The 14,386-nt window shown below is 43.0% G+C and overlaps 2 protein-coding genes across 2 annotated transcripts; both read left to right on the forward strand.

The window, feature by feature from the left end:
• The first annotated feature begins 1,329 nt into the window (after positions 1-1,329).
• On the forward strand, positions 1,330-10,283 carry LOC105511855 (nucleophosmin-like). The gene is given in 5 exon segments (XM_011942073.1): positions 1,330-1,334; positions 3,059-3,366; positions 3,369-3,641; positions 3,708-3,920; positions 10,198-10,283. Coding segments are annotated over 5 exon segments (885 nt in total).
• Positions 10,284-11,583: 1,300 nt separating this feature from the next.
• LOC105511826 (olfactory receptor 2AT4-like) lies at positions 11,584-12,729 on the forward strand. The gene is given in 2 exon segments (XM_011942029.1): positions 11,584-12,478; positions 12,481-12,729. Coding segments are annotated over 2 exon segments (939 nt in total). The 3' UTR covers positions 12,525-12,729.
• The last annotated feature ends 1,657 nt before the right edge of the window (positions 12,730-14,386 follow it).

The following is a 14,386-nucleotide window of genomic DNA, read 5'->3' on the forward strand; positions in this document are numbered from 1 at the left end:
GTCCGCTTTTTAATGGTATTATTTGGTTTTTGCTTATTGAATTAAGTTCCTTATAGATTCTGAATATTAGACCTTTGTCAGATACATAGTTTGCGAATATTTTCTTTCTTTTCTTTCTTTCTTTTCCTTCTCTCTCCTCACCCCTCCCTCGCCATCCTTTTTTGAGACAGTCTTATACTGTCGCCCAGGCCGGAAGGCAGTGGCGTGATCTCAGTTCACTGCAACCTTGACCTCCTGGGCCTAAGCAATCTTCCCACCTCAGCCTCCAGAGTAGCTGGAACTACAGGCATGGGCCACCACACCTGGCTAATATCTGTAGAGACAGGTCTCTACATTGCCCAACTGTCTCAAACTCCTGAGCTCAAGGGATCCTTCCACCTCTGCCTCCCAAAGTTCTGGGATTACAAGCGTGAGTCACTGAGCCCAGCAGTTTACAAATATTTTCTCCCATTCCGTAGGTTGTCTGTTTACTCTTTTGATAGTTTCTTTTGCTGTCCAGAAACCCTTTAGTTTAATTAGGTTCCACTTGACAATTTTTGCTTTTGTTGCAATTGTTTTTGAGGACTTAGTCATCAATTCTTTCCCAAGGACAATATTTAGAATGGTGTTTCCTAGGTTTCCTTCTAGGATTCTTATACTTTGAGATCTTTACATTTAAATCTTTAATCTATCTTGAGTTTTTTTTGTGTATGGTGAAAGGTAGGGGTACAGTTTCATTCTTCTGCATATGGCTAGCCAGGTATCCTAGCAATATTTATTGAAGATGGAGTCCTTTCCCCATACTTATTTTTGCTGACTTTATTGAAGATCATATGGCTGTAGGTGTGCAGCTTTATTTCTGGGTTCTCTATTCTGTTCCATTGGTCTATGTGTCTGTTTTTATGCCAATATCATGCTGCTTTGATTACTGTAGCCTTAGAGTTTCAAGTCAGGTAACAACGATACCTCCAGCTTTGTTCTTTTTGTTTAGGATTGCTTTGGCTATTTGGGCTCTTTTTCGGTTCCATATGAATTTAAGAATAGCTTCTTTTTCTAATTCTGTGAAAAAATGATGTTGGTAGTTCGATAGGAATAGCATTCAATCTGTATATTGCTTTGAGCAGTATGGTCGTCTTAATGATGTTGATTCTTCCAATTCATGAGCATGGAATGTTTGTCCACTTTTTTGTTTTTTTCAGCAATGTTTTGAGTTCTTCTTGTAGAGATCTTTCACCTCTTTGGTTAGGTGTATTCCTAGGTTTCTTGTGTTTGTGTGTAGCTATTACAAATGGGATTGTGTTTTTTTAAGTTGATTTTTAATGTTTATACACATTATAACATTATGACATGATGTTGTAATGATGTACAAAATCTTTATGATAAATAAAATTATTGCACTTAATATCATTTCTCTGACAAATGACATTAATTAATTTCATTTTTGTGAATTTAATTTCATTATTGTGAAAACAAAAATCATCAAATTCCTTAATGCTGTATCAAACATAAGCAATACCAGTTCAAATTAGAGAAAAGATATGCCAACACCAGATTTTGACAACAAAAAGAAAGTTAAAACCCTAATATTTGTCTAATCTAGGTCAGGTAACCATGGAAATGAAAGAATATTAAAATTATTTCTTTTATTATAGCATGATAATTTTTATTATGCTTTTTATTATAGCATACATTGAAGAAAATCATAACCCCATTAAAAAGTGGACAAAGCAGGAGTTCGAGGTCAGCCTGACCAACATGGTGAAACCCGTCTCTACTAAAAATACAAAAAATTAGCCGGGTGTGGGCTGGGCACGGTGACTCATGCCTGTAATCCCAGCACTTTGGGAGGCCAAGGTGGGTGGATCACAAGGTCAGGAGATGGAGACCATCCTGGCTAACACGGTGAAACCCTGTCTCTACTACAAATACAAAAAATTAGCTGGTGTGGTGGCAGGTGCCTGCAATCCCAGCTACTCAGGAGGCTGAGGCAGAAGAATCGCTTGAACCTGGGAGGCGGAGGCTGCAGTGCGCCAAGATCATGCCACTGCACTCCAGCCTGCGCGACAGAGCGAGACTGCGTCTCAAAAAAAGAAAAAAGTGGGCAAAGGACATGAACAGATACTTCACGAAAGAAGACATACATGTGGCCAACAAATGTATGAAAAAAAGCTCAACATCACTGATCCTTAAAGGAATGCAATCAAAACCATGATGAGATATTACCTCACACCAATCAGAATGGCTATTACTAAAATGTCAAAAAACAACAGATGCTGGCAAGGTGGTAGAGAAAAAGAAACACTTTTACACTGTTGATCAGAGTGTAGATTAGTTCAACCAGTGTAGAAGACAGTGCGGTGATTCCTCAAAGACCTAGAGGCATAATAGTACCATTTGACCCAGCAATGCCATTACTGGGAATATACCCAAAGGAATATAAATCATTCTATTATAAAGATACATGCATGTGTATGTTCATTGCAGCATTATTCACAATAGCAAACACAGTAAATCAACCTAAATGCCCATCAATGATAGACTAGATAAAGAAAATGTGGTACACATACACCATGGAATACTATGCAGTCATAAAAAGGAATGAGATCATGTCCTTTGCAGGGACATGGATGGAGCCGGAAGCCATTATCCTCAGCAAACTAACGCAGGAACAGAAAACCAAATACCTCATGTTCTCACTTATAAATGGGTGCTGAATGATAAGAACTCATGGACCCATGGTGGGGAACAACACACACTGAGGCCTGTCAGAGGCTGGGGGGGTGGGAGGAGGGAGAGCACTGGGAAGAATAACTAATGGATGCTGGACTTAATACCTAGATGATGGAATGACCTGTGCAGCAAACCACCAAGGCACCTGTTTACCTATGTAACAAACCTCCACATCTGCACACGTACCCCTGAACTTAAAAGTTGGAAATTTTTAAAAAAACACAGAAATCCCATGTGTTATTAATCCCAACTATCAATAATAATTATCGCCCTGGTGTGATTCCATCCTGCGCAGCTGTTCTCTTGAGCAGTGGTTGTTTATCTCTGTCTGCCTTCTCTCCCACCTAAGGGCGTGCCGCCACTCGTTGGCAGATTCGATGGACCTACACATGAGCCCCCTGAGGCCCCAGAACTATCTTTTCAGTTGGGAACTAAAGGCCAACAAAGATTATCACTTTAAGGTGGATAATGATGAAAATGAGCACCAGTTATCTTTAAGAATGGTCAGTTTAGGGACTGGTGCAAAGGAAGAATTGCACATTGTTGAAGCAGAGGCAATGAATTGCGAAGACAGTCCAATTAACGTAACACGGGCAACTTTGAAAATGTCTGTACAGCCAATGGTTTTCCTTGGGGGCTTTGTAATAATACCACCTTATGGTTGAAGTGTGGTTCAGGGCCAGTACATACTAGTGGGCAGCACTTAGTAGCTGTGGAGGAAGATGCAGAGTCAGAAGATGAAGAGGAGGAGGATGTGAAACTCCTGAGTATATCTAGAAAGCAGTCTGCCCCTGGAGGTGGTAGCAAGATTCCACAGAAAAAAGTAAAACTTGCTGCTGATGAAGAAGATGATGATGATGAAGAGGATGATGATGATGATTCTGATGATGGGGAAACTGAAGAAAAAGCACCAGTGAAGAAATCTCTACAAGATACTCCAGCCAAAAATGCACAAAAGTCAAATCAGAATGGAAAAGACTCAAAACCGTCATCAACACCAACAAAAAACAGGAAAAAACTCCTAAAAACACCAAAAGGACCTAGTTCTGTAGAAGACATTAAAGCAAAAATGCAAGCAAGTATAGAAAAAGGTGATTCTCTTCCCAAAGTGGAAGCCAAGTTCATCAGGTACGTGAAGAATTGCTTCCAGATGACTGGCCAGGAGGCTATTCAAGATCTCTGGCAGTGGAGGAAGTCTCTTGAAGAAAATAGTTTAAGCAATTTGTTGAAAATTTTTTGTTGCCGGGCACGGTGGCTCATGCCTGTAATCCCAGTACTATGGGAGGCTGAGGCAGGCGGATCACGAGGTCAGGAGTTCAAGACCAGCCTGGCTAACATGGTGAAACCTAGTGTCTAACTCCTGACCTCAGGTGCTCCGCCCACCTTGGCCTCCCAAAGTGCTGGGATTTTGGGTGTGAGCCACCGTACCTGGCCTTATTCATCTTTCTATAGATTCTAGTTCTCTCTTTAATTCTCCATTTCTCATATTTTATTTATCTTTTCCTCTTTTTTGTAATATATTTATTAATCATAGTTATTTTAAGGTCCCTGCCCGATAACTGTATCTGAATTATCTGTGTATTTGCTTCTACTCTCTTTTTCTCCTCTTGTTTTTGTTCATTTGATCTTTCATTTTATTTTGTTTTAACCATGACTCGTATTTTTTGATTGGTTACCTGATGTCAAAAATTTTTAAAATTTAAAGCTCTGGATAATTCAGTTTTTTCCAGAAAGAGTTATATTTTTCTAGCAAAGAGTACTAATGGATTGCCTTGTTGTGGCTTGGTTTTAGGCTATATTATGTCATGTTTATTTCAATTTTGCTATTACTTTTAGGGTTTAGCCGTAATTCTAAAGCCTGGAATTTCCAGGGTCTCAACTGAAATTCTGGGGTACTTACAATGGCCCCTCCATTTGCATGGAGCTAAACTCCAACCACTGAATCTCCAACATCATGTGGCTATTACAGTCTTTCTGAAGCTCTCTGGCTTCCCAGATGCTGTATTCTTCTGGGTTCTTTGAGTCTTTCCCTGCATATGTGCACCTTAGGAGTTGGTCAATGACAAGAGGTAATCTGTACACAGGTTTTGGTGTTCCTTCTCCGCACTGTCATCCTCTCCTAGAATTTGCTTCTTAAGTTCCAGTCACTTTGGTAACCTAAACTCCAAAGAGTGGGGCTTGTGTTTCCTAATTGGGCTCTACTTTGCCATCCTGCAAGCTGGGAAATACCTTAAGATAAAAAGTTGGAGTCAGGTGGAACTAGCCTCATGTGACTCCCCTCTCAAGGACTGCAGTCCTTCAAGACCTGCCATTGGTGGCTCTCTGAGGTCTTCAGACCATTGTTTTACATATTACCCAGCTTTTACAGTTGTTTTTGGCAGAAAGCTTAGTCCCAGACAAGCCACACTGTCACACTCAAAACTTAAAACTTAAAAGTCCGCTTTGAATTTTCTTTTCTTTTCTTTTTCTTTTTTTTTTTTGAGATGGAATTTCACTCTTGTTGCCCAGGCTGGAGTGCAATGGCACAATCTTGGCTCACTGCAACCTCCGCTTCCCGGGTTCAAGTGATTCTCCTGCCTCAGTCTCCCAAGTAGCTGGGATTACAGGTGTGTGCCACCATGCCTAGCTAATTTTTTATTTTTTTTAGTAGGGACAGGGTTTCACCATGTTGGTCAGGATGGTCTCGAACTCCTGACTTCAAGTGATCCACCCACCTCGGCCTCCCAAAGTGCTGGGATTACAGGCATGAGCCACCACGCCTGGCTCCCTTTGAATTTTTGAGGTAAAATACACTATTGAATCACAGCACAGCCCACTTGAATTTTAGAGCAAATTCGTGCTTTTTTCTGCGGTTAACTATTCTTCTGAAAAATAGTGCCTGGCCCTGGAGCAGACTGAATGGCTGACTGGGGAACACTGAATGAATATGAGTCCCACGCTGTTCCTTATGAGTTGGATATTAATTTGAACAAACCAAATATAAAATTGAACATGTACAGAAACATCCCTTCTTCAAATGGAAGTAATAAATGTTATTCTATTAGGCTCAAGCAGATCTCGAAGGAACTATTAAATTGAGTGAGTAGGCAGCTCACACTCCCATGACACCCAGTCTTGCTGTGTTGGCAACTTTCCATCAACTCTAATATATGATCTCATGGGAAGTTCCCTATAACCAATTCCCTGACGAATAAAAACATTCAAACCTGGTTTACAAATGTCTCTTCAAAATATGCTGGGGCCACCTGAGTGGACTGCTGCTGCATTGCAGCCCCATTTAGGAGGGCCCCAAAGGATCGCCAACAAGGTAAATCCTGCCAGTAGGCAGAACCTTTGGCAGTGCATCTGTTTTTTCACCCTGGTAAGTTCATCTCACCTGAAAAGTGAAATGGAAAGAGGTATGGATCCATAACAGAGTATGGGCAAATGCTAATGGTTTTGCTGGGACATTCAAGTACTTAGAAAGAAGATTGGTGGAAAAGAGGTATGGAGAAGATTTAAGGTGGTAGACCTCTAAGAATGGGTACAGATTGTGAAGATATTTGTGTGCCATGTGACTATTTACCAGAGGGTATCATGGCAGAAAAAGCTCTTCAAAATCAGTAAGAGTAGGCAAAATCAGGTAGACAAGATGATCCATCCATGAAAATCAGTTAGACTCTCTTTCCTAGATGCTTCAGTGTTTGCTCAATAGATTAATGAATAAAAGGCACAGTGACAAGGAATGAATTTGTGCATGGATTCATAAAGGCTGGTCTGGCTTAGCTTCTGCTATATATCCAATATGTCAGCAACAAAGACCAACACTGAGTCTATGATATGAACCATTGGCCAAGGAAACTGGCCAGCTATGGGTGACAGGATGAACACACTAGATCCCTTCCATCATTGATGGGGCAGTGGTTTACCTTTATTGGAATAGAAACTTATACTGGATATGAATTTGCCTTTCTTACTCACAATGTTTCTTCTGTTATCATTTTCTGTAGATTTAATAAATGCCTTATTCATCATGATACTATCCCATATGGCCATGTTTTTGACAAAAAAAAAATCAATTTTATGGCAAAATAAGTGAAGCAGTAAGTCTCATGCCCATGGAATCGCTGATCTTACAATGCAGCCCATCACTCAGAAGCAGGCGGCCTGCTAGACTAGAGGAATAACTTATTGAGACTCAGTTTTGGGTGTTGGCTGAATGATAATACCTCAGGGCTTGGGTGCTGTCTTGTAAGCTGAAATACATACTTGTAACCAGTATCCAATATATAGAGCAGTTTCCTGTCTAGCCAGAATACACAGGTCTGAGAACCAAGGTAGGAAGTGGGAGTGCTTCCTCTTATTGCCCCTAAGAACCCAGTTCTAAAATACATAGAACCTGAAAGGGAATTGGGGGAAAAAAAATAAAAAAGGAGAATCAAAGTACATGCTTCTGCCTCCCTAACTTTGGATTCTGCCAGTTTATGTATTTTAGTTCCTAAGCATGGAATAGATCTACCAGGAGTGAAATAATCATTTCATTGAACTGGAAGTGGAGATTGCCACCTGAACTTTTGGGTCTCCCCATGCCACTGAATTAACTGGCAAAGAAGGGTACAATGAATACATCTGATTAGAAAGAGAAAACAGGGTTATGACTACGTAATGGGAGGAAGAGGAGGTATTTCTGGAACCAAGCCCTTCTCTGAAGTGCATATTAGCACTTCTGTGTACATTTAGAAAAGTAAGTGGAAAACCAGCAAACCAATAAAGGAGGATCTTTAATATTTAATAGCTCCAGGCCCCATCTTCTTGATTATTATATACTTCTGTTGCAGCAGTCAAGGCACTAGGCAGGGAATAAAGCCCTAGGTCTAAATTCCAGCTCTTCCTCTAGCCATCAATGTTAAAATGGACCAGCTGTTTCACTTTCTAGACCTCGTTTTCTTTCTCTTGGACTTACTGTATACCCTATTGTTAATTCCTGTCTTCTCTGCTATTGTGAGGATAAGAGAGGATAATGAGAATAAAGGCTACACCATTGCTGTAAAGTTTTGGGCCTTTGAGGGCTGTTAATAATGATCTTGTTATTATTTGCAAAGCCCAGGGACAAATACTACTTCTTCTTTTTTTTTTTTTTAGAGATGGAGTCTCGCTTTGTCGCCCAAACTGGAGTGCAGTAGCCGGATCTCGGCTCACTGCAAGCTCCGCCTTTCGGGTTTACGCCATTCTCCTGCCTCAGCCTCCTGAGTAGCTGGGACTACAGGAGCCCGCCACCTCACCCGGCTAGTTTTTTGTATTTTTTAGTAGAGACGGAGTTTCACGGGGTTAGCCAGGATGGTCTCGATCTCCTGACCTTGTGATCCGCCCGTCTTGGCCTCCCAAAGTGCTGGGATTACAGGCTTGAGCCACCGCGCCCAGCCTAAATACTACTTCTATCACATACAAGCTGAAGGAGATGCCAGGGAGTTGATCCCTGAGGGATGGTGAGTGTGGCGTGCCATGGAAGCACCATTGAGAGAAAGTACCCCAGGAGGCCTGCCAGAAAAGAGGGGCCTGAGAGTTTAATGGGCCATGGCTCAGCCCTAGCCTGCCGCCTCCTCCAAGGTCTCGCATGGAGGAACACAGGAGATACCAGTGTGCAGCAGGCTCAACAGGCGAACGTTGCTGGAGATGGGGTGCCCAGAGATAGGCAGATACATCTGGGATGGGAAGACAGGGACAGGGTGTCCAGGGACTACAAACCTGGGCCAGAGGTTAGGAAGGCAGATTTAGTATGCACAGAGCAGGCACCCAGGATCCAGGTTGGAAGGTGCCTGGGATCCAGGTGCATGCCTGGGCTGTGAAACCTTTGGCCAGATATCCTGACAGGCCTGGGCAATGAATGCACTCACAGACAGGATTCAAATCTTCTTGGCCAAGGCCTTCCTGCAGGGAGAAAAGACTGATGACAGCAGGAACCACTGGAAACACTAGCAAACTTTTTGCTCTTCCATGTTCCGGGCTCTTTGTAAGCATATCTAAGCATTCTCTACATAAAGAAAACCCCATGAGGTCACAGATCAGGGGCAAAAGGCTCAGAGAGGGGAAAGTGACTTGCTCAATGTCACACAGCTGGAGTTAGAAGCAGGGATTGACTCCTGAGCCCACACACATAACCACTAAGGTGCACATGACATAATGAAGGTCAAGAACCCGGTTCTGCTGTGGTGTTCCCTCAGTGCGAGAGCCCTCATCTTCTCCCTTAGAGGCGTGAGTCATGTGACATCTGTCCTGAACCCCCACTCTGCAAAACGCAGAGGGACACTCGGAAAATGGCTCATTGAATTGGAAACCTCTCAGAGATGATTTCCTCAAACCCCTCACTGTATGGATGAGAAAATCAAGACTCAGCGACCCACAGTCACAGAAAGAGAGTGTCAGAGCTGGCCCAGGAGGCAGGACTGTGGGCTGCCAGGCTCCAGGTGCAGCCTGTGCTCTCACCCCTTACCAGCTGTGACCCTGAAGGAGGGCCTGGCCTTCTCTGAACCTCAGTTTCTTCATTAGTTGAAGGGGCATAAGCACTTCCTTGCAGGGCTGTCTGATGGGGAGAGATGATGTACAGAAAGTGCAGGATGACATTCGGGTGATCAGTTTTTCTGTCCTTCTCTCTCCCCCACCAGCACTGTAACTGACTCATAGACAAACCTAACTGGAAAGGTCTGCTGGACAAGTTCTGTGCCCTGGGAAACAGTGTCCTTTTAGCCCTAAGCACAGGGCTGCATTACTTAGAGATAGCAAGTAATTCAAAATAAAATAACTCTAAACTGTACAGAAAGTCCAGCCAAATTCTGATATTTCCTATGATGGACTAGTTGAATGGTGCTTTGAAATAATACATATTAAATTCTCTCCGGAAGTATTTTTGGTGCCTCTGCTTTGCTGGTGACCCAAGCCTGGTCTGCCTGTTGGGTAGTCCAGCACCACCTGGCTGTGAAAAGCCTCAGGCTGTCTCTCCACCAGGGGGTCTCAGCATCCATGTCTCCTTCTGCAAAGCAGTGGATACAGGAGAGAGGAGGAGGGGCAGCTGGACTGCATGGCCTCCAAGGGCCCCTCTAGCTTTGACATTCTGAGTTTCTGTCCCTCAGACCCCCAACTCAGCCTAACGTGGGGACAGTCAGCCCATGACTCACTCTCTGAGTGCAGCAATGTCCAGGGAAGTGCAGTTGCCCACTTTGGGTATGAGGAAAACCTAGCTACTGAATCTGTTGGGACAGGGTTCTGGTTAACTGAGGGATAACCTTCTCAACTTGGGACAAAGCAAGTTCACTCTTGCCAGATCTTGCGACATTATTTTAAAGGAGCATTTGCATTGCTAGACAGTGATTTAGTACCTACCGTATAGAAACCCAGAGGAAAATTTGAAATTTAGTTTTGTTTGATGTTATCAACTAGAAAACAAAAAAGGGAAATAGAAACCTTTGTCTTAAAAGACTTCCCTTTGGAAACTTGGACTTCTGTATTCTTCAGGAAACATGTATAGAAGAAAGAACCCTGTCCTGGCAGTGTTTCTGGCTCCGCAGCCAGCTGTCCGTGGCACCCGGGAAAGCCCCTAGCCTTTCTGTGAGCAGCCTCTGGACTATGGGGGATAAATTATTTGGACTTGAAAATAAACATCTTTTCCATTTTTTACATTAGTGATTTTATCCATGAGAGATATTTCATTAGAGGAATGGGAAATTAGAAGTGACTTGGGAAAAATAGTGGAAACTGCTCCTGAATCATTGGGATTAATGAGACAGTAATACAAACGTCAACAAAGACTTGTGCCGGGGGTCCTTTAGCGCAAGAGACAAGCCTAAAGTAGAGGGTGAATTAGTACTTTCCTTCAGCTCAAAATCCCCATGTCTGTGGGTTGAAGCACTCATTCCTGGTTCCAAAAGGGGTTCTTTTGACTTGGAGCAGCTACTACAAACAGATTTCCAGGTGGTTCTTTTCTATCAATTATGCCTCCCAAGTTTTCCCAGGTTACCGTGACACTTTCTGACTAGCAAAGAAGCAGAGAAGCCTGCTGGGTAGTGGGAATGCAGTAGTCAAACAGGAGCACAGCTGAGCTGCAGCAGCCAGCAGGGAGGGAAGCTCAAAGGAGTTACAGAGACTGTCTTGGATTCTCTGTTGTTGCCCAGCTGTGGAAGAAGCCATTATCAGGAACCCAGTCTGGAATGACTCTTCCTACCAAGAGCATTCCAGTGTCACTCCCTTCACTGTAACATAACAAAGAGCCCCACAGTCAGAGACAGGATACAGAGAACTCAGCTTAGATGGAAACAGCAGAACCACTGCACCAAGCAAACAAGAGAGAAAGGAGCCATTCCCTAGTTGATAATTATGATGGAAAGACAGCATGTTGCAGTAAACCTGGGAGACATCAGCCCTCCCTATTCAATGTGGTAACAAAGATGCCATTTTAAAAAAACTTAAAGCAAATGCCAAAAGAAAAATGAACTTGGTGTTCTGGTTTAAGAGATCTGATATCCCCAAAATAATCATATGGAACATGTTAAAGTGCACTAGAAGTTCTTCCAAAGCACTTAACACAATTACAATTAAATAATTATGTGATTCATTGCTTAATGTCTTTCTTCAGCCCCACTAAGTTGTCTACTATATATCCAGCAAATAACACCTGATTTATATATTGTAGGTACTTTTTCCATACTTGATTTAAAAAGGAAAGAGAGAATTCTGGGATAGGATGAAGAATTTTGAGATAAAATAGAGTCCATCATCTATTTATTATATAGTGATCATTTAGTAATTCTCCTTACAGAATCTCTGGTTGTTTTGGCTTCCAGATGGGCCTGGTTCCCAGGTGTTCCCAGTACTCAACTTCAGAGCCTCCAGCTTTAACCCACCATGGAAACAATCACTTGTTATGGATCAGGGGACTCCTCAACCATCTTCTACCTTATGGGCATCTCCTCTCTGCCAAAATGCCTCTTCCTTCCTGTTTTCTTTGTCTTTCTCCTCCTCTACATGCTCATCCTGATGGGTAATGCCCTGATCCTGGTGGCTGTGGTGGCAAAGCCCAGCCTCCACGAGCCCATGTACTTCTTCCTAATCAACCTCTCCACCTTGGACATTCTTGTCACCACAACCACTGTCCCCAAGATGCTGTCCCTATTCTTGCTTGGAGACCGCTTCCTCAGCTTCCCTGCCTGCTTCCTGCAGATGTACCTGTTTCGCAGCTTCTCCTGCTCAGAAGCCTTCATCCTGGTGGTCATGGCCTATGACCGCTATGTGGCTATCTGCCGCCCACTGCACTACCCTGTCCTCATGACCCCACAGACCAACGCTGTCTTGGCAACCAGTGCCTGGCTCACTGCCCTCCTCCTGCACATCCCAGCAGTAGTAAGGACCTCCCAGATGGCATTTGACAGCATTGCCTACATCTACCACTGCTTCTGTGACCACTTGGCTGTGGTCCAGGCCTCCTGCTCTGACACTACCCCCCAGACCCTCATGGGCTTCTGCATCGCCATGGTAGTGTCCTTCCTCCCCCTTCTCCTGGTGCTTCTCTCCTATGCCCACATCTTGACCTTGGTGCTTCGTATCAACTCCCAAGAAGGACGCTCCAAAACCTTCTCCACCTGCAGCTCCCACCTCCTGGTGGTGGGCACCTACTACTCATCCATTGCCTTAGCCTATGTGGCCTACAGGGCTGACCTGCCCCTCGACTTCCACATCATGGGCAATGTGGTATTTGCCATTCTCACACCCGTTCTCAACCCTGTCATCTACACACTGAGGAACAGGATGTCAAAGCAGCCATCACCAAGATTGCATGTCCCCAGTAGCCAAAGAATGCTAGGAAACCCTGATTCAAAGAAATAACTTCATCTTCTCTCATAAACATCAATAACATAGAGGGGAAAAATGGAAAATTTAGAAAGCCCAGTAGTCAGAACACTCAATCTCAAAATATAGTCCTAGGTAGTCCTCCATTGTAATCAAATAATAATTTTTTTCTTAATTCATAGAAAAAAATAATAGGATTTTTAAATTCAATTTTAAGGTGTGAACCCCAAATTTCACAAGACTGTGAATATAATTGAGGTCACATTACCATTAATTCAAACAGTTTTGATTCTTGGAGATTCCAAGTATTTGATTAACAAGAAACTCTGTCTTTTCCCTTGGATCTCTTCTGTCGATGTTTCTGAAAATCCCTAGCATTGCTGGCTATTGGATACGAATTATTCTTGCCCTTTTTGGTGAAATAGCAACTTAGATAGAAATATCCCTCAATAGAAAAACTCTGAAACGCTCACATCTCAATCCTTGTTGCTTGAAAATTCACTGCCACCACTGATTTTCAATACCAGTCACACAGGAAATTTGCCTCTGCTATCTAGACCTGCGTGATGTCCTAGAAGCAGAGCATGCCCCTCATGCAGCTTATGCTCAGGCAAGCAGTGTGCCTTAGCACACCTGTTTGGGTAAAAAGCAGTAGTTATTTTAATTCTCAGCACACCATAGTTTCCCACGGTGGCTAAATAGAGACACTGGGTGGCTGAGTGGAGAAGCTTCTCCTTATCAGAGGTATGCTGTTCCTGGGGCCACCATCCTTTCTCAAAGTATGGTCCTAGATATTCCTCTTCCTGCCCCAAGTGGCAAGCCCAGGCTCCTTATTCCCTTCTCCTATGGCAAATTTCCTCTTGAAGACCTGTCAGGTTTGTCCATTGAGGGACATGTAGAACAATGAAAAGTGTTAAGGGGGAACCCAGGTGACAAATATCCTCATCGTTGGCTCTTCACAGATAGCCTCATTCCAATTTCTAGAGTCCCAGTTTTTGTCAATCAAGGCAATACTGTTAACCATTCTCCCATTGCATAAGACCCAATGTAAATGGGACTTCAATGGGTGCAAGTCAACAAAGGATATGATTTGTTCCTGGACTCAGCTTTCTGTGATCTCAGAGATCCTGCTATGGTCAGAAAGGGCTTCCCAAAACAGGGTGATATGAAGGCTCTGAGTTTCCTTGTTTACTGACCCTGGGCAGCTGGGATTGGGATTCATGTTCTTTTATCTAAACATTACTAATTTTGCAAGACATTTATTTCCAGCTCCTTGAAACTGATGTCTAAATGTCAGTGGGACCACATCCTCAAGGTCTAAAGGAGGTAGCCTAATAAGTCGCCTTGCCCTAGAGTTCCATGCACTATCAGAATTTAACCTAAGGATGTAGAGGGGAAATTTTTTTACTGTCGACTCCACCACCACCCAATAAACAATTCCCAAAGTACTCCTGTGTTACTACCAAAGTTCTGTCTGGGGTTTATCTGTTCAGAACCTCCCTTCTGGTACCAGTTTCAGTTTCAGGTCAGGGCTTTGGTTTGCTGTGTCCCCAGATCATGACATCTTTTCATCTTCAGCTCCCCTTCTAGATAAACAAAGAATTAATCACATGTTAAGTGAATGGTAGTGATATGGAATCTCAAGCTAGTTCTACCCTCACTCAGTAATTTCCTGTGGTTTCTCCTAAACATTTATCACGAGTAGACATGAAATCACAGCAACAACAACGTTTTTCACTTGTAACTATACCCGCTAATTGGTAGTCTCTCCGTATTTCCCAAGAAAAAATTGCCTCAATTTTTGTACATCAAAGGACACTATCAAGAGAGTGAAAAGACAATCCATAGAATGGGAGAAAAT

The sequence above is a fragment of the Colobus angolensis genome, unplaced genomic scaffold (genome assembly GCF_000951035.1).
Source record: "Colobus angolensis palliatus isolate OR3802 unplaced genomic scaffold, Cang.pa_1.0 Scaffold205, whole genome shotgun sequence".
Taxonomy (NCBI): domain Eukaryota; kingdom Metazoa; phylum Chordata; class Mammalia; order Primates; family Cercopithecidae; genus Colobus; species Colobus angolensis.